This window comes from Dromiciops gliroides, chromosome 5 (assembly GCF_019393635.1).
Source record: "Dromiciops gliroides isolate mDroGli1 chromosome 5, mDroGli1.pri, whole genome shotgun sequence".
Taxonomy (NCBI): Eukaryota; Metazoa; Chordata; class Mammalia; order Microbiotheria; family Microbiotheriidae; genus Dromiciops; species Dromiciops gliroides.
This window is the reverse complement of record NC_057865.1, coordinates 26894464-26914581: the sequence shown is the minus strand read 5'-3', so window position 1 is coordinate 26914581 and position 20118 is coordinate 26894464. Positions and strand designations below refer to the sequence as shown.

General features: G+C 39.8%; 1 protein-coding gene across 1 annotated transcript in view; it reads right to left on the bottom strand.

The window, feature by feature from the left end:
- Positions 1-20118, bottom strand: part of NEK10 (NIMA related kinase 10) — a 241392-nt gene that overhangs the window by 57022 nt on the left and 164252 nt on the right. Inside the window, 3 exon segments of the mRNA XM_043969156.1 lie at positions 1065-1119; positions 2733-2819; positions 2907-3090. Coding sequence (XP_043825091.1) covers positions 1065-1119; positions 2733-2819; positions 2907-3090 — 326 coding nt within the window.

The following is a 20118-nucleotide window of genomic DNA, read 5'->3' as shown; positions in this document are numbered from 1 at the left end:
AATAGATTCATTATATGGTGAATAACACGTTGCCCTTTTTAAATACTTTTTAAGAACCATAAACATATGTCCTTTTATAAGCCTTGGGGATTATCTTAATGAAATCCAAGAGTGAGTACCTTTTCCTCTTTTTTGTTGCTGCTGCTTCTGCGCCACCCATTGGGCATATACAGGTACCTGTGTCATGTCTCCTCAATAAAACAAGGCCACCGAGGGTGGGGTCAACTTCTTATGACCCTGTGCTTTCCATATTTCCAGCAGATAGTCCGATGCTCAAAAGATTTTTCTTTGTTTACTGAAGGCTCAATTATGCTTAAGTCAGGACCTGTCTGTATCCCTCCCTCGGAATACAGCCTCTGCGTGCCGCCTACATCTCCTGCAGGCACCAATTTCCTCCCTCAGAGCATCCGCTGTTTTCCATCAACACAACCGGCCTTCCCTGACAGCTCTGGTTATCCCTAGAGCTGGATCTCACCATAGAGACCTCGCCGGTTATCTCACCATTACAAGGGATGCTCCGAGGTACAAGGTGAGCTTTTTGCCTTCTGCTGATACAGGACTACAATTATTACTCTCCAAATAATTCAAGGACTTACCAGGTGACAAACATTTTACATGATAATTCTAGAGAGGATATCTTTATGATTCATTGTAGAAACAGAATTTTGTTAATCTCGATTGTTCTATGTGTAACAGGGAACTGGTTTGGAGGCTCATTTTGTAAAATGCAGAATCTTGGGTAATTCCTTACAATAAGAATCTTAATAAACTCAAATACTAGGTCATTGCAAATTAGAGCAAACCTGTACTTAATTTGGCCTATTTTCTCAGTGCATACAGGAATATTTGCTTTCTACCTACCTCTTCTCACCACCCTCTGAAAACATTCTTTTTATATTAGTGTATACATAGTAGCCAGTCATGTTAATAAAAGTCAACATGATTTGTTCTAACCTCTTACTTAATATAAAATATCAGGCATTTTTTTCAAGCAGCCAGTCTAGTTAGCAATATCCTGACTTTGCAAAGCTTAAAGTATTTCCAACAGCTAAAATTTTACAGACCTTCCATGAGACTGTCTTTCTCCTCCAGAAGCACTGAAACTTCGTTTTAAGATGCCTGAAACAAATGTATGGACAGGATAGTAATTACATTTTCTTCTCTTAAAAAGATATTTTATATTAGAAAAAATTAAATTTCTATTTCCCAGAATTTCTGTTATGAGATCAATTTAAAATACTGGAAAGATTCTTGAAAGCATAAGTGGAAAATATAACAGACGAAAAAAGTAATTTGCTAGGGTTTTAAAGTAACATTTTTAACACACTGATTTTACAATATACCACATTTCTAGGGTGTTTAAAGGTGCATAAAGTACTTTGCTGATGATAATGCTCTGAAGAGGATAGTTCCAGTATCATGAGATTTACAAATGGGGAAACTGAGGAATCAAGAGAGTGTTTTTTGCCCATGATTGAACAACTAATAACTGTCAAAAGATGGGATTTAACCTCAAATGTCCTGACTAAAAGATTTCTTTTGCAACAAAATACAGGAGTGGAGCAGTGGGGAGTGGACAAAGGAAACAAAAAAATAAATAAAGCTAAAAAGAAAGAAGCACAAAAATAAAACCTAAAAGAACAGAGAAAATAACAAACTAAATTCATTTGACAGTGATTTTACATGGTGACGGGCATAAAGAGGCAGCAGTATCCTGTGTGTTCTCATAATTTTAAAGTCCAGGCAAGATTGAGCTAAGCACACAGAACCCTGGAATGAAGGAGAGTCTTACAGTGTTTCCTCAGCCTAGCAGAGAGATGAGCTCCGTAAACACTCTTCCATATTACAGAAGTGTGGCTTGGAAAGGAGCCAAATGCCCACATGAAAAAGTCCCAGAAAAGTGCAGCTTCCAGGGTCAGCCTTGCATGTTTACAGACATGGACGTGACCTCCAAGTCTGATGGGTAAATTCGGTTTATAACCACAAACAAAAGGGAGGAGATGCAAGGGTCAACTGTGCTCCTAAGGAGGATAACTGCAAATTTTCCTTCAGATAATATTCTTGCACGACTCACTGATGGAGTGAGTCCTCTCTGAGGACAATATATTGACAATAAAATTCGTTGGAGGACAACAACCAAAGCAAATAATTACTATGAGCACAATGAAGTGAGCTCCTGGTTCATAATGGACAGTCAGGTCTCCCTTCATGTCTCCTTCACAGTTCCTGTATTTTCTAAAAGGAACAGTCAAAGCCAATCTTTTTAAGTGGGAATAGGGAAATAATACTGTGATGGCTGGAATTCCAGGCCTTACTAGAATACTGTACAAACTGGCATGCACAAGCTGCCCAGAGTTCTGTTTTGCCATTTCTTTGTTCCAAGGCAGCAAGGTGGTACAATGCAGACCGCACTGTGCGTATGTCAGGAAGACATGAGTTCCAATCCAGCATCGAACACTTACTAGCTGTGTGACCCTGAGCCAACCACTTAACTTCTGTCTGCCTCAGTTTCCTCAAGTGTCAAATGGGGCGAATAACGGCCCCTAAGTCATAAGATTGTATAATAGATAATAGGTGTAAAGCACTTACTATCTTGCCTGACATACAATCGCTTAGTAAGCACCTGTTCCCTTCCCTTCCCCCCAAGTATAACAACAACTTCAGCACACGGCTGACTGACTTGCCATTGGAAATTGTGAAATAGCTTAGACTGCCTCGGGTCCACGGCTTACCAAACGTTGACTCTTTCAGAGGGCTGGAGCTTGAGATGCTGGAGTTATCGGAGACGTCCAGCTCGTCATCTAATTCCGAATATATATCTGTATGACAAAAAGAGACCGGCATGAGTCTTGGACCAGGAGGCTCAAGAAGCGGGTCAGCGCCGACAGTTCTACAAAGGCCTGTACCTTTCTCGATGTTTTCCAAGTTGTAGTTCTCATCAGACAAGAGTTCGTCGCAGGCTCTGTCCTCCTCTCGGCCACATGGCTGCTGAAAGCTCTCTGGGGGAGGGTCGGCACTTTCAGAAAACTCGCTTTTCAAGCTGGCCCCACCGCTGCTGCTACTGCTCAGACTGGCCTTCTCAAAATTTTCCTGGGAAGCAAAATAAAAGATCTGGTGATTTGCTCTTATGAGCTCTCTTCCAAGTAAGACGTGGTTACAAAAATCAGTTCCAAAAGCATCGAGAGTTGGCAGTAACCCGTGATTGGCCCTGTCCTTCCACCTTTCTCAGCTCCCTTATCTCCCCATCCACCTCCTGAACTTGTCTAGACCCTGACAGCTTTCTTCACTTGGGCCCCCTCTTTTCCAACCTGGTATCCTTCCCAGGTGGCCTCTTCACCATTCAGCCTGGGTGACTCTTGACAATGACTTCCCCTGCTCTCTCTTTCTTTCTTTGTGGGGCAATGAGGGTTAAGTGACTTGCCCAAAGTCAAACAGCTAGTAAGTGTCATGCATCTGAGGCTGGATTTGAACTCAGGTCCTCCCGAATCCAGGGCCAGTGCTTTATCCACTGCACCACCTAGCTGCGCCGCCCCCCCCCCCATTCTTAAGCTGCTAAGCAGTGCTAGAGGAAGTCATGAAATGGGGCTAACTGGATCCACCACACCTTTAGCCAGGCCTTTGCTGTTACAAGGCAATTCTTTTATCATCATTTACTCCAGTGTAGCTAGGTGAACCTAGAATCAGGAAGACCCGAGTTCAAATCCAGATTCACTTACTAGCTGTCTGACCCTAGGCAAGTCACAACCTCTGTTTGCTTAATTTTCCCATCTCTAAAATAACAACAGTACCTACTTCTCAAGGTTATTGTGTGGATCAAATGAGAAAATTTGTTTTTAAAAAGTGCTTAGCATGGGGGCAGCTAGGTGGTGCATGGATAAAGCACCAGACCTGGATTGAGGAGGACCTGAGTTCAAATCCAGTCTCAGACACTTGACACTTACTAGCTGTGTGACCCTGGGCAAGTCACTTGACCCTCATTGCCCTGGAAAATCAAACCAAAAAAAAGTGCTTAGCACAGTGCCCAACGCATAGTAGTCACTACAGAAATGTGTTCATTCTCTTCTTCCTTCCCAATTGCCCCTTTATCACAAAAGCTGTTCCAAACCTCTTTTCATATCCCAACTCTATCTACTCTTAACCCCCTGACCTCATCTACACAACTTTAAAGAGAAAATTCAGACCACCCAAAGTGAATTCTTTCAATTTCCCCCCTCTCCAATTTTTTAAAATTCTTTTAATATGTTTACCTGTTTCCCTTCCTCCAGTTTTAGTAGAAAAGACAGATCTCATTCCTTGCTAAAAACTAACCCTTCCATCTATATGCCCTTGATCCTATCTCCTCCCGCCTTGTCCTTGACCTTGCTCCATCAATTGCCCCTCTCACATCAGTATTGATGACCTGCATGCCCTTTGATTCTAGCTCCTGCCCGCACTCCACTTCCAGACTGCAAACATGCCAAGGTCTTCCTTGACCTAATAGAACTTTCTCTTTCACTAGAAGGAATGATATGCACTCACTGTTTCCCTTCTGTTACCCACTTATTGCTCAAATTTTTGCAATGTGACCTCCATAACTCACTGCTCTACAGAAAAAGCTCTCGAGAAGGTGAGAGCTGACCTCCTCACCACCAAATCCAAGAGTCTCTGTCCTCACCCTCCTTGACATCTCTGCGAATGGTGGATTGCCAACTGTTTCCTGACACCATTGAATCCTTGGACTTCCATGACAGTGCCCCCCATCACTGCTTCTGTCCCCCTGCTGCCCTTCAAATGTGGACGTCCCCAAGGTTTTGTCCTAGAAACTCTTCTTTTCCCTCTCTATAATCTCTCCCTTGGTGACCACATCTAAAATCACAGAATGACGGTAACTCTGAATTGGAAATGACCCCACAAGCCATCCATGCCTTGACAAAAACCCTTTCTATGGCATACTTGACAAGTGGATCATCCAACTTTCATGTGAAAATCCTCAAGGAGGGGGAGCCCCAGTCTACTTTCCATATAAGAAGCCTAAGGGCGCTGCTCCATGCATCCCAACCATCTCCTCCAACAGCGTCAGGATGGCTCTTGTATCTGTATCTGTATCTCAAGCTCACCCACAGTTCCAGGCCTGTATTTCCAGCTGTCGCCTGGAATATTCTTGGGGCATCTCAAAATGAACATGTCTAAACCTGAACTCGTCACCTTCCTTCTGTAGAGTCACCCGACACTCTTCCTTAGCCAGCACATCCAAATACCTCTGTAAGATCTCTAACACGGGAGGGTTTTCCTCTTCACTGTCCCTGCCATAGTACAGGGCCTCCCTCTGTTCTCACCTACACTCATTTGATTGTGCCTGCTCTTCCTGATTCCCATCCGTCCTCAACTCTGCCGCTCAAGCAATGACCCAAATGTGCTTCCATGACAGTTCCACTCCTCCCTCAGTGCAATCAATAAAGACTAACCCCCAACCAGTGGCATTGAAGGCTCTCCATCATCTGGCTCCAAAGAGCCCTCCACCCTTCCTAAAATGCCATCACTAGAAACTACAAATGGTTGTTTCTTAAAACTGCATAAAGATGTAAAGAAACCCCTACAGGATGGCCCCAAACAAGCCTGCAGGCTTCAGTCTTCTCGAGGAAGAAGAGTTCTAATTGTTTTTGCTCTTTGCAGCTCAGCAGACAAGGTGTCCTTTGTCTTCAGCAAAAGGTCTCTTAATGCTTTCCCCATTCGTCTTTCATCTGACTCTGTTCACAAGCCTTGCACGGTGTCTGCTGAAAAGCTCTGAAATGCTGTGGGCTCTGAGTACTACCAATGAGGCGATGTAAAAATATCCGTGCAAGATTCTGGTAACTAAGGCATAGTCAGGATGTAAGAAAAAAGAAGCAGAGACCAGCAGAGCAGGGGGTGGAGGGGGAAGGAGAGAGAGACAGGAGGGAGGGAGAGAGAGAGAAGAAAGAGAGAAAGAGAGAGAAGGAGAAAGGGGAGGGAGGGAGGGAGAGAAGAGAGAAAAGGGGAGAGAAAGGGGGAGGGACAGGGAGAGAGAGAGAGAGAGAGAGAGAGAGAGAGAGAGAGAGAGAGAGAGAGAGAGAGAGAAGGCAAGCTGGGCTTCTGAGAAGCATTTTAAACAATCGCCTCACTTACTAGCCTTTGCCTCATGGCAACTGGCCACCTTTACCTGCGACGCCCCAAACAGTCCATTTGAGAATGGTGACCATCTTATAAGCTGTCTTGGTTTGGTTTGGTTTGGTTTTTCAAATGTCCATCCTCATGACTCATTCATTTTCAAATAAAGTAACAGGAATATGTATTTTATATACATACATAGACAGATGGACACAAGGAATAATCTATGTCAACACGCCTACAAAGGTGTGGAGCACCCTCTACCAATGGAGGTTGGCACACTCTCTATAGCCTAGATTCTCATTAGAGAACTTCGCAAATCGCTGAGTGAGCAAGGCCTAGGATCTCCCAGCCAGCGTCACGTCAGAAGCAGGACTTGAACCCTGAGGGCTGGATCTCTAGGTACTGTGACAAGATGACTTGTACCATACCATGTCTCTCTCTCTCTCTGTGTATGCAGCAAGTCAATGTTCATATCTGTGGTACGCACTGTGCCTAATGAACTTAATTAACAGTAACAAAAGCTGGCGTTTATCTCGTGCTTTGAGGTTTTGTGAAATGCTTTACATATATTATCTCATTTGATCTTTGCAACAACCTAGCGAGGTAGTGATGAATATAATTATTCCACCTTACAGATAAGGAAACTGAGGCCAAGAGTGACTTGCCCAGGGTCACACAGCCAGTAAATGGGTAAGACAGGATTCAAACTCAGAACTTCTTGACCCTACCTTCAATACTCAATCCATTGTAACACCAAGCTCACCTCAGCTGTCCCCTGTGCTGACTTTTTACTTTGCAGTTAGACTACAGTAATTGCTAAAAAAACAAACAAACAAAAAACCCCAGGTAGTAACCACTTAATATTTTTTCCGTTTTATGTGTCATTATTAGTATCTTACCAGGTCACTTAAAAGACGTTTATTGGGGGAAGCAAAGGAGTTTGTGATTTGAGGGTTGATGAACTACTGCTTCTTTGGTAAGAGACATCCCTTTCCCTCTTTATAGGATCATATAACATAGACAGGAGGGACTCTCAAGCCCATCTGATCCAAGAATTCTTAACTGGTTTGCATCAAGGGCCCCTCTAGCAGTCTGGGAAAACCTATGGACCCCTTATCAGAGTAAACTTTTTTAAATACGTGAAATAAAATACATAGATTAATTACAAATGAAACTAATGATATTGAGGAGAGACATATTTCCTGTTTGTGTTCATGGGCTACCACCCATCCCCTCATCGATGCACAGATCCCAGGTTAAGAACTCCTCATCCTATAGTCCTTGCTTACTTTACAAGGCCCAGAGAAGGGTTTGCTTAAACCCTCCTTTCACAAAGCAAGGACTACTGAGGTCGTGTCCATCCCTCACCTCGCCATTTCTCTAGAAGCCAGACATTTCTAGAACTGGACATCCAAGAGTCTTGAGTCTATGTTCTCTCTCTCCCGTTGCTGCCTCTAAATTATTCCAGAACCCATTAAGACTGTCAGGGAGATTCTGCCATCTTCCTCAGGACTGCGTTTCATAAGCTTATGAAGAAATCATAAGGTGAAGATGGTGGGTCAAATTCAATTAAGCAAAGTCCAATAGGGATAAATGATAAGCCTATATTTGGGTTTCAAATCTCATCTCCGTCAGTGCAGGGGTGGGCAGCACCGGTATAAAACATGGGCAGATGAACAAAAGGTCTGTGAACTCAATATAGGAAAGAGACTGCACAATTCTTGTGGAGCTAGAGAGATTAAGAAATCCATTTCTCTTGTTCCCCTAAACATATCAGAGGGAATATGAGGTCTGCTGTGCTTTGCAGAGAACGGCACCCTTGGACATCACAACACAAGCAGCCAAACAGGAATCCAGCCAACTCGGACTAAGGACCAGCTGGGGCCCAACACGTCACAGCACTGGCTCTCTGGGAGTGGGGCAAGAGGCTCTTCAGAATTGGAGAAGCAACCCTAGGGGGTGATTATTTAGGATCAGCCAGGAGGCCAAAGACAGACTCAACCAGATTGGTTAGAACACCTGTGTCTTCCAGAAATGGACAGCCACATTGTATGTGCCAATACGGCATCTGCAGAATATCACAGATGAGATAGGGCCATCACTGCCACCATGGAAATTGTCACCATTCTATGAGTCTGTGTGCCTGTCAGCCAAGTGCCGGGACAGGCCTCATCATATCGAGCTCAGTCTCCCTTGGTATAAAGTAGCTTTTTCCTGTGTGTGGTGGTTCATGACACATTTTTAGTTGAGCGGCTCCTAACAGTGGCAAACTGGTATTATCCAAATTAGCTGTGACAAGTGGCAGCGAGCGCAGAAGGCCCATTTTATTAAAAGTAGCACAATTAAAAAGAAACACTGCCCAGGCCATTAGCTTCACAGAGAAAAAGTCAAGTAATGAGTAGACATGAGAATGCCTGCTTTTCCCTGAACATGCTTCCCAGCGGGAGCATAATAAATTCATGTTTGCAAGAGAGTTCCCAAAGAGTTGAGTTTCTATTTGTAGCTGTCTCCCCCACCCGTTTTTCTTCTGCTGGTTTGGCTGAGGACTGTGTCCTTATGTGCACAGATATGTCGGGGTACCAGGTGTTTGGCATGGATTCATCTGGCAAAGAAGGCTCTTTGAATCCTGGCAACCACTTTCCAGTGTTTGAATGGGTGATGGATAGCACAGAGAAAAATGTTTAAATGGTGAAGGATCATGACTGTGGCTTTCTAGTAGACAAACTTAGCCCCTAAACAACAGAATCTAGATGCTAGATTGACCAGCTGCCACTCAAGCGAGGAGCTAATGGGTTTGCACGATTACAGCAACGCCCAGTGGGCAATGACTCCAATGGAATGGGGCACTCAACAAAGTCTCCTCCATCCGTAAACTGGGATTGAGAGATGCCATATGGTGGGGAGAGGCAAAGGCATTCTGAAAGTGGTAACCCCCCCCCATATTCCAAATAAACCTCTCCCCCAACCTGAGGGGCAAGAAAGATGTCACAGAACCATCCATTTCCTTTGGATGCACTGAACACAGAATCTACATGACTGGGGCAGCAGTGGGGGAGTTTTAAAGCAATTCTTACTTGAGTTGTTTGGGTATTGCCATAACTCTTCTCAAATCCCTAAAGTCTTGAGGGCAGTCTCCTTTCTTGGTGCTCCATGCATCATGAGAGGGGCTAACGTTCTTTAAGTTAGACTAGGCAGGCCAGGAAGGACATTTTGGGGCTCTGCTAAAGATTGCAAAGTTTTATTCCAGAGTGTTTTTAACATTAGAATTATTTTTAAAGGGGCAGCTAGGTGACGCAGTGAATAAAGCACTGGCCCTGGATTCAGGAGGACCTGAGTTCAGATCCAGCCTCAGACACTTGACACTTACTAGCTGTGTGACCCTGGGCAAGTCACTTAACCCTCATTGCCCTGCCAAAATAAAGCCTAAAAATGAGTATTTATAATGAAAAATATTAATTTTTAATGCCATCACCTAATTATGATACCATTGCAAGTAGAACTGCATGGAAAGATTGGTACATATTACTGAACTCTCAGCAAATAAAAGAAATTCATGAATGATGACAATGTAAATAAAAAGCCTACATGAAATGTCAAATTCACCACGTTCACTAACTTTTTTTTCCTTTTCCTTTTTTTTTTTTTTTTGCGGGGATATGGGAGTTAAGTGACCTTCCCAAGGTCACACAGCTAGTAAGTGTCAAGTGTCTGAGGCTGGATGTGAACTCAGGTCCTCCTGAATCCAGGGCTAGTGCTCTATCCACTGCGCCACCTAGCTGCCCCCTTGTTCACTAACTTTTTAATAAGCTTGCCTTCCCACCTGCTAAATGAGTATCTATAATGGATCTTCAATCTTTTCTACTTTTAAAGGAGTCTCATCATCAACACCACCACCACCACCACCACCCTCATCATCATCCTTACCAGACTAACCTACCAATGGGACTTAAGGGATGTTTTGTTATTGCTCATTAGCACACCAAATGTAGTTCAATTCAGTCATCTCTTTTTCTGAAGGAATAAGCAGATGCAAAAAAGGAGAAAGAAGAAGTGATCAAGTTGAAGCAAACATCCTAACTTTAATTTGGCCAGTGAACAACATACACTTACTGAAACTCCACCATGATGCATACAAGGCACAAGAGAGTGTAACGTCAGACAGACTGGCAGTCCGATAACTACAGAAGATTAGGAAAACTTTTATGGTTCAGTTGGAATCCAGTGTGAAACTAGAAACTTCATCTTCTTCCATGACATTCCCAGAATCACAGACTATTAGAGCCCAAAAGGAACTTATTGAGAGAATTCGGTCTAACTCCTTTATCTGAGAGATGAGGAAACCAAGACCCTGAGAGGTAAAGACAACTTGCCTAAGATCTCGTAGTTAGGAAAGTGGCTAACCCATGTCAGTTCGAGCTTGGTCCAATGTCTGTTCCCCATCCCAATTCCTCTACCTTCTTGTGAGAAATGATCTTTGTAGTTAATATCTTGGAGATTTAATCCTGACCCCCCCCCCCATTCCAAAGTACTTCTTGATAAAATAAAGTCAACTCTCCTTGGCCCTGGTCACAGCTATAAACTTTTAGGAATCTTGATAAGACAATAATGACCCTTCTAATTTCTTGTTAGGGCAATATAAATTTTGTCTGGAGTGAAGATTAATAGTTACCCCTGGGCTGGGGGGGGTGTTCCGCTATCAGCCCTTCATTTTAATATAGCCTACCTCCAAATTAAGTTGACCAATGAGGGGTGATTAGGCATCCCGCAGGAACACCTCCTCCTCAAAGGGCATATAATCTGTGACACCCCACCGCCATTAGGGGTCTTTGGTCTGAGAGAGACAACCAAAGGACCATCTTTTTATTAATATCTTGCCATATTATTAATAAAATGATTAAATTACCCAGAAACTATGTCTCTCACATTTTTAATTGTCATAATCTGATAAGAAAAAGATGCTTAAGGGGCAGTTAGGTGGCACAGGGGATAAAGCACCTGCCTTGGATTCAGGAGGACCTGAGTTTAAATCCAGCATCAGACACTTGACATTTACTAGCTGTATGACCCTGGGCAAGTCACTTAACCCTCATTACCCTGCAAAAAAAAAAAAAAGAAGAAAAAGAAGAAAAAAGAAAAAGATGCTTAAACATCAAGTCAATATTTCATCAAGGTGAAAGTAAGAGCACCGGCCCTGGATTCAAGAGGACCTGAGTTCAAATCCGGCCTCAGACACTTAACACTTACTAGTTGTGTGACCTTGGGCAAGTCACGTAACCCCAATTGCCTCACCAAAAAAAAAAAAACAAAAAACAAAAAAACACCAAGATGAAAGTAAAAGTAAATATGGGACTGTTTTCCCAATGTGAGAACAAGATCTCATGCATGTAAAAAAAAAAAGCAAAACCACACAGAAACCTGCATGGTTAACATACCAGAAATGATTTTTTCTTTAAGATAGCAAGGCTGGAACTCTGGCTGAAGCTAGAGTTTTCTAGTAGGCTTTGCTCATCACACAATTGCCAACCTGTAATGCTTACATAGACTGGAGTAGGGGAATTATAGTCAACCAAAAATACAATAAAAGTAAAGTTGTTTACATAATATTGTGCCTCTTAAAATGCACTATTTTCTACCTGTCATAATTTAATATTTTTTCTATTTTTTCAGAGAATTGTAGGCAAATTTTTAGGACAATGTTCAACAGTTATTGAGTTCATGTTAATTTAATGATAAAAGAACTACTATGATAAACAAATAGTACAGAAAAATCCAAAAGTTTGTCCAAAGAATAACAACTATTGAGATATTTATGTGTTTGTTTAAATAGTTCGCAAATGTTGAGCTTCAGAGACAACTAGGGATTTTATAAGAAGAGGCAGCTGGTGACACCATAAGGCATAGAGCCCTGGGCCTAGAGGCAGGAGAACCTGAGTTTAGATCCAGCTTCGGACACTCACCATCTGTGTGACCATGAGCAAGTCACTTAACCTCTGACTGCCTCAGTAACTATACCTCCCAGGGGTGTTGTGAGGCTCAAAGGATATATACTTGTAAAGTGATTAGCGCAGTGCCTGGCATATAGTAGGCATTTAATCAGTGCTTGTTTCCTTCCTTCCTTCTTAACTAAAGTAGCCAACACCTAGGACAAGCGTCTATTATTTCAAGATTGGAAAACGTACAAAGAGTAGGTGGGATCATACAGAGCAGCAGAAAGGGCTTACAGACATAATTACGTGCTAAACCAAGATTTAAGCTGCCCTGGGCTCCAAACCAGGGGTCATTCTTAGAAAGACGAGGCTATATTATTTCTTTTGTTTGGGCAGTTATTTTTCATCATGGTATTTAGTTTTCCTAGAGCTTTGGCTATAGTGGCTTCTTCGATCCTCTTCACGCTTGGCATCTTCCAAGCATAACTACCCCTTTAGAGGAATTGGGGAGAGCACTGAACTCTCTCAGTCCCGCAGAGAAGAAAGTAAACAACTGTGTCTAAGGAAAGGAGACCAGGCAACAGAGAGGTAAACTTCCATGCTGAGGTGAGGGGAAGGAAATATAAAACCAACTAAGAAAAGGGAGCCAGCCAGACACCTTCACCCCTCAACACAAGAAGACTTTGAAGTCTCCTAGCTCTACTGGACTCTTCAGGAAAAAAATCACAATGATAGTAGCTGGGGAAGAAGTTTGGAGGCTGGTTAAATGATCAAAAGGGTAATGTCATATAGCAAGAAAGTTTAAAGAGAAAGTTTTGGGATAAGGAAAAGTGAGTCAACAAAGTCGAAAAGCATGCTGGCAATGAATACATATCATGGCATAATGAAAAATGACCTGAAAACTTCCAGTAAAAGGGGCAGAAAGTTCTACAAGAACTGTGACCAACAAGGAAATAACATAAAGAAACTCTAAGTGGTTCAAAGCAACAAGAAAATTAAAAGAAGACATAAGGATGGAAATTAGTAGTGAAATTAGATTGGGAATGAATGGCATGAGATGATTTAGAAAACATAATAGAGAAAATTCAAAACTGTACAGTGTCTGAAAAAGAGAATGGCAGATTTGGAACTCAGAAATAAAAATGTGAAGTAGAAGCAACAGGACAGCAACATAAAAGATTATACACATTACATACTACCCAAAGTGATTGATCTTGGGGGCAGCTGGGTGGCACAGTGGATAAAGCACCGGCCCTGGATTCAGGAGGACGTGAGTTCAAATCCAGTCTCAAAAAATTGACACTTACTAGCTGTGTGACCCTGGGCAAGTCACTTAACCTTCATTGCCCCACAAAAAAAGTGATGGATCTTGAAGAAAAAATTCACAAGGATAATTTTGAAAAGTATAGGTCTCTTAGAAAGAAAAATACACAATGAACTGAAAAGCCTAATTACCAAACTACAAGAATTAATACCAGAAACTTTTCCAGAAGTATTAAAAACAAAGAAAAATAAATTGACTCAAATAATGTGCAGATCACTAACAGAATAAAACCCCAAGCTTTAATCACCAAGGTTAAAATTCACTCCTTATCTATCATGGAAAAAAAATTGACTAATCCTGCACTACTCATTAATGAGAACAAAGAAAATAAGAACCCTCAGAATAATATAAATTGCACAATTAAACATCAATGCAAAAAAAAGTCATTTTAAGATACTCCTACAAAAGAAACCAGAAGTAAACAGGTACTTTGAATGAGAGACACATAAAAAGTAAGTCAATTCAGAGCACGGTGACCCACACTTGTAATTCCTCCTGCTGGGAAGGCTGAGGATGGTGGGTTGCTGAGCTTGGGAGTTCTGAAATGCAGGGGAAATAAGGTGACCGAGTGTTCCCACTAAGTCTTGCACCAATACAATGAGCCCCCAGCAGTGGTGAGCCACCAGAATGCCTAAGGAAGGGCAAACGGACCCGGGTCAGAAATGGAATAGTTGGGCCAAGCCAGTGAGGGGCTGCTACACTTCTAGAAGAGGCAAAAAAGGGAGATCTAGGTTCCAAAACAAACAAAGAACTGGGAGGGAAATGAAGTAAATGATCCTGAGGTTACACAAGGCTTCATGTATTTTTTGAAATCTCATATTGGCTTTAAAAAAAGCCAAAGAGAGGACCAAGAGCGATCTGGTGCAATGGGAATCAAAGCTGAGGACCTGGGTTTGAAAACTGTGACCATGGCCACGTGTTTAATGTTTTTTAACCTCAAATTTCAAACTTGCAGAAGAACTAGACATGTACTAAATCCTTATTTAAAATTAAAGGGAAAATCCGGCCTCAGACACTTGACACTTACTAGCTGTGTGACCCTGGGCAAGTCACTTAACCCTCATTGCCCCACCAAAAAAGAGAGAAGAGAAAGCAATGTAAAAGAATGAAATGGAAGAAAAGACAAATGAAACTCTTATGTAAATGCAAACTAATTAACCTCACCCCCCTCCACCAATAAAATAGAAGAAAATGCTAGAATGATAAGAAAATTTGCAGGAGAAAAGAAACATTTTTTAAAATCTCTCTCTCTCTCTCTCTCACACACACACACACACACGCACACGCACACACACACACATACATGCACACACATACAAACCAAATGGCACAGTATCTACAGTCATAAGGAAAAGTTACTGAAATTTCAATAAGGCATCAATAACAACACAATAATAGTAGGAAAATTTAATGTTTCTCTCTCAGAGATAGAAAATTCAACAGACAAACTAGAAGAAAACCACAAAGCTGGACAATCAATTTGAAAAATTAGATTTAAAGAGTTTAAGGAATAATCTGAGATTTTAAAAACACACATTTTCTCAGTATCAACTTGGTTTTTGCTAGGGTGAAAAGAAAGTATGAACAAACGTAAAAGGATAGCAATATTAAGCATATCCTTTATGGATTGTTATACTATAAGATAATTTATATAGGAAACACACTAAAGATATATTCTTAAATGAATAATAATGACATTCTTAAGAATGAGTGGTTCAAAGAATGAATTATTGAAATAATAACTATTAAAAAGTGAAAAACAACGAGACAACATACCAAAGTTTTTTGGATGCATCTAAAGCAGTCCTCAGAGGAAAAATTATATCTCTGAAAACATAAAATAGTAACAAAAAAAGAGAAGGGATTAATGAACTGAGCATGCAATTTAAAAAACCTAGAAAATCAACAAATTAACAAACCCAAAACAAAAAATAAGAAATTAACATTGAAAAGAAAAACAAAAAACTATTAGAGGGTGTCCCATCCTTAATTTAAGCTATCAAAGCTTAAAACAGCACAACTCTTTTGCTATATCTTCTATAAATTATAAAGAAAACTAAACATTCATTTAAAAGAATGTAATTAATAAACCTTTAGTATACTCATCAAAAAGAAAGTAAAGGGGGCAGGTAGATGGTGCAGTGGATAAAGCACCATCCTTGGATTCAGGAGGACCTGAGTTCAAATCCAGCCTCAGACACTTGACTAACTGTGTGATCCTGGGCAAGTCACTTAACCCCCAGTGCCCCACAAAAAAAAAAAAAATAGAAGTAAAATAAAATTAGGAAATGTACAATGTGAAGAAATAAAAGTGATCAGAAACGGCTACACACAACGATCTGTTACAACTGAGAAATTAAAAGAAATGGATAATTACCTACAAAAATATAAAATACACAAATTAAAACAATAAAGGCCTAAAAATATCTAATCTCAGAAACTGAACATTGCACAAACCATGAATGAACTACCAAGGGAGGCAGGGGGGAGGGGGGAGGGAGACTGCAAGGAAGCAGGTCTATATGACTTCAAAAGTGAATTACATAAAACATGTAAAGAACAAAGCATACCTTTGTTATAAAATCTATAAAATAACTGCAAAGGCCCTCTATTAAAATCTCTATGAGACAATTACAAATCTGATACTCAAAATTTAGTGGGATAAGACAAATAAATAGAACTATTGACAAATATCAGTAATGAATATTAATGCAAAAAATTTTAAATAAAATTTTAGCAGAGGCCAAGATAATATATCCCCCCAAAATCACTACAACTAGTTGAATTTATACTAAGTATCCAAGTGTGATTCAATATTAGAAAACAGCATAATTAACCAAACCACAAAAAACTAAGAGAATATTATTCTAGGGGGCAGCTAGGTGGCGCAGTGGATAGAGCACTGGCCCTGGATTCAGGAGGACCTGAGTTCAAATCCGACCTCAGACACTTGACATTTACTAGCTATGTGACCCTGGGCAAGTCACTTAACCCCCATTGCCCCGTAAAAAAAAAAAAAAAAAAAAAAAAAAAAAAAAAAAAAAGAATATTATTCTATCAATAAATTAAGTCTTTTGCAAAAACAGTATTCATTAATATAAAAGTTCCTAAAGATACCAAAATCATAAGTGAAATAAAAAATTAGTATTATTTTCAAAGGATAAAATAGCTATTTTATATATTTTAGAAATGCTATAACTATGTGCAATAATAAGACAGGAAAGAAAAAATAGATATAAACAAAAGCAAAGAATAGATTAAAATAATTCTTATTTAGGGGCAGACAGGTGGTGCAGTGGATAAAGCATCAGCCCTGTATTCAGAAGGACCTGAGTTCAAGCCTAGAATCAGACACTTGACACATTCTAGCTGTGTGACCCTGGGAAAGTCACTTAAGCCTCATTGCCCTGCCAATAATAATGAGGAGGAGGAGGAGGAGGAGGAGGAGGAGGAGGAGGAGGAGGAGGAGGAGGAGAAGAAGAAGAAGAAGAAGAAGAAGAAGAAAGACGACAACAAAACCTTAGAGAATTAGGAAAACAAATAATCACTAAGATTTATAATGTCAGTGAAGTCTCAGTATACAATAAGGTCAACCAAATCATTAGTATTTCCATAAAACATTGACAAAACCAAGCAGGAAGAAATAATAGAGAATTTTCATTCAGAATAACTATAAAACATGTAAAATATCTGGCAATTAACTTATCCAGACACACTCAGGACTTAAATAATTACAATTATAATATACTCTTTACAGAAATAAAGGAAGAAAAAAATGGAAGGATGGTCACTGCTCATGGCTGGGCAGTGTCAATGTAATAAGAACTAAATATACCACACAAATGATGGTGTATTCAGTGCTTAGAGGTAGACAAAATAATACAAATTTATTAGTAGAAACAAAATATCCAGACTCTCAAGGAAAAAGTGTTAAGAGTAGCAATGAAGGGAAAATAGCACTTCCAGACCTTAAACTATATTATAAAATAGTAATCATCACAACTCTTTGATACTGGTTTAAAGAGTTGAGAAATATATCCGTGTAATAGATACATGAGTAAGAATCAGAAATAACCACATGTTCACCCAGTGTTCAATAATCTCAAGAACATAAACTATTTGGGGAAGGCTCCCCATTTGACAGTAACTTAAAGCAGATCAACAAAAATTAGGACATTATAGTTTGCAAATGGGCATGTTTAAATATAAAAAGCTACAAGAAGAACAATATCAAATGACTGGTAAATTGAAAAATATATCCTTTAGAACTGTGACTAGGGAAATAAATATTAACCAATCAAGGGATAAAGGTGACCATACAAGAGAAAAGAGAGTTTAATTAAATAAAAGTAAAGCTTTTTTCTGTCAACACAATCACTCATGCTAGAATGTAAGAAAAGAAAGTGTTAAGTGAAAAGAAACAAAAAGGCACCAAATGGCTCTCACTAACTTCAATATCTAAGAAAAAGAATTCATCCATATATGTGTATGTGTGCATGAACAAAAGTCAGTTACCAAAATGCAAGTGGTCATGTGCTATGAATAAATACTTTTCAAAAAAAGAACTGCAAATTATCAACAACCATTTAAAGATCACTGTATTTATTATATAATTATAATAATGATAATTGAAAATCATTAATAATAAGTAGAATGGTAATTTTTAAATTCTGAAGTTTTTTGCTTGATACCTCAAAGTGTCAAAAATGATAAGAGACAGAAATCATTACTGTTAGCTGGGCTGTGGAAAGATGAGAATATGAACACACTTGCAGGTAGAGCTAGCTGTAAACTGGTGGTCCAGTTTTTTGAATTCTGATCATGAAAAAACATACTAAATTGTTCCAGGCTTTGACTCAGTGATTATGCTTTTGGGCATATATTCCAAGAAGGTCAAGAACAGGCAAGAAAGAGCTTCAGGTATACCCAAGTATTTATAGCGGCACTTTTAATATAATCAAAAGAAAAAAACACATATGAAATGGTATAGGGGGAAAGTAAGCAAAGACTCAGCATGATTACAATGATTACAAGATCATATATTAAAACAACAGGCCTGGGTGAATGGCCTTCAGCTTAGAGGTTGATGAGATGAAAACCCATCTAGTATTTAAGTAAACTTAACTTACAAACAGACCTGCAGATTACTGTACTGCATGGTTAAATCAAAGTTTTCAAACATAACAAAGCACATTCCATCACGTTGCTTTTACTAAAAAATATAACTTCAATAATATTTTAGATAGACCAAAAGGTTTCACACTATTAAAAGTGAAAAAAATTATTATGATTTATTTCAATCTCCTTAATTTCTATTTTCCTATATGGTTTATAATGTATATAACAATACATGCATGTGTATTTAGTTTATAAATATATTTAATGTATAATATATTCTATAATATATTACCTACAGTACTATATGTGGGCATTCTCAAAAGTTTTTATTGAGAGAGGTAATTTTTTACTGAGAGAGGACCAAAACATCTCGGGGGAACATGGCACTAGGAGACTTTTTCATGAGTTGATGTAGCCAATGACTCCAAAATGTGGTGCCCAACCCTCTGTTGATACACCTCTTTGCTCTGAGTCAGAAGATCCCCAGATAAGATGCTTGGTCCATCCCCAGGCTCCTGCTTGAAGCCTCTCCCTCTCGGGAGGTTCTCCCCTGTCCCTAGGCTCCCCTGGCACAAACTAGAGAACTAAGGGTGCCCTCCATGTCATGGTGAGGCACTGAAGAGACCTGGGGTGGAAGGCAGCCTGATTTGCTTTTCTTTGACCGGGATACTATTCAAATTAGCCATGATGAGTCAATTAATTAAACTAAACTAAAATTTGAGAACGGGAAACATATTCTTGTAAGAGAAAATACTTCAGTTTTTCTTACAATTTATTGGCTTGGTGCCACAGTAGTTGGTGTAACTGAAAATGGGTCTCCTGTTTGGTAGGGAGAATTCATAGAGTTTTACTGAACCTACTAATTTCTCTATCCCTTGGTTACTTTTCATCACTAAATTTCATAATTATATTATTTACATATACTATAAACTGTTAGGGAAGAAAATTTCATTGTATTTTCCTCTCAAATAAAATCATTATACTTTTAAGAACAAAAGAGCATAACATTTTTAACACCTGTAATTTTTAGACCCACAGTGGTGCAGATACAGTTTTTTAAAATAGTAATTGGTGCCTGGTGAGCGGGGAATGTATATTGCCAATTAACTACATACTGCCCTTTGATGAAATTTAATCAATTATACGTTTCTTTAAATTCTGTTAAAATTCAAGTCTTTATTCGATGATGCATGAAATGGAATATTATGTGAGTACAAGTCAAGGATTCCACATTATCAGTACATTTAAAATTCAGCATAGAGGGAAGTAATTTTCTAACTCCATACAAGCTTCATGGTAAATTGTGCTCTGCAGTGAAATGATGCTTGTGTCTAAGGAAGTTTCAGTGCTGCTGACCACCTGACCCAGATACTGCCTGATGAATAAGTTATCCCTTTCAAAGGTCACACACAGAACAGGAAGGGCCCAGGTGCAGGCAGGTACCCTGTTAGTTCAGGTTTGGTGTTGGAATGAAATGAGGCATCACTGAGTCATTTAACAATTTAAAAGGAGGTTTACTTAGCCATGGCATAAAGAAGTTATTCTGTAATGACACTCCAGCACTTAGCCCTCCTAGCTTCCATTTAGAAGTCTAGTCAGCAGGGAAGAATGGGGTGACTCAAGGACCTTAGGAGATCATCT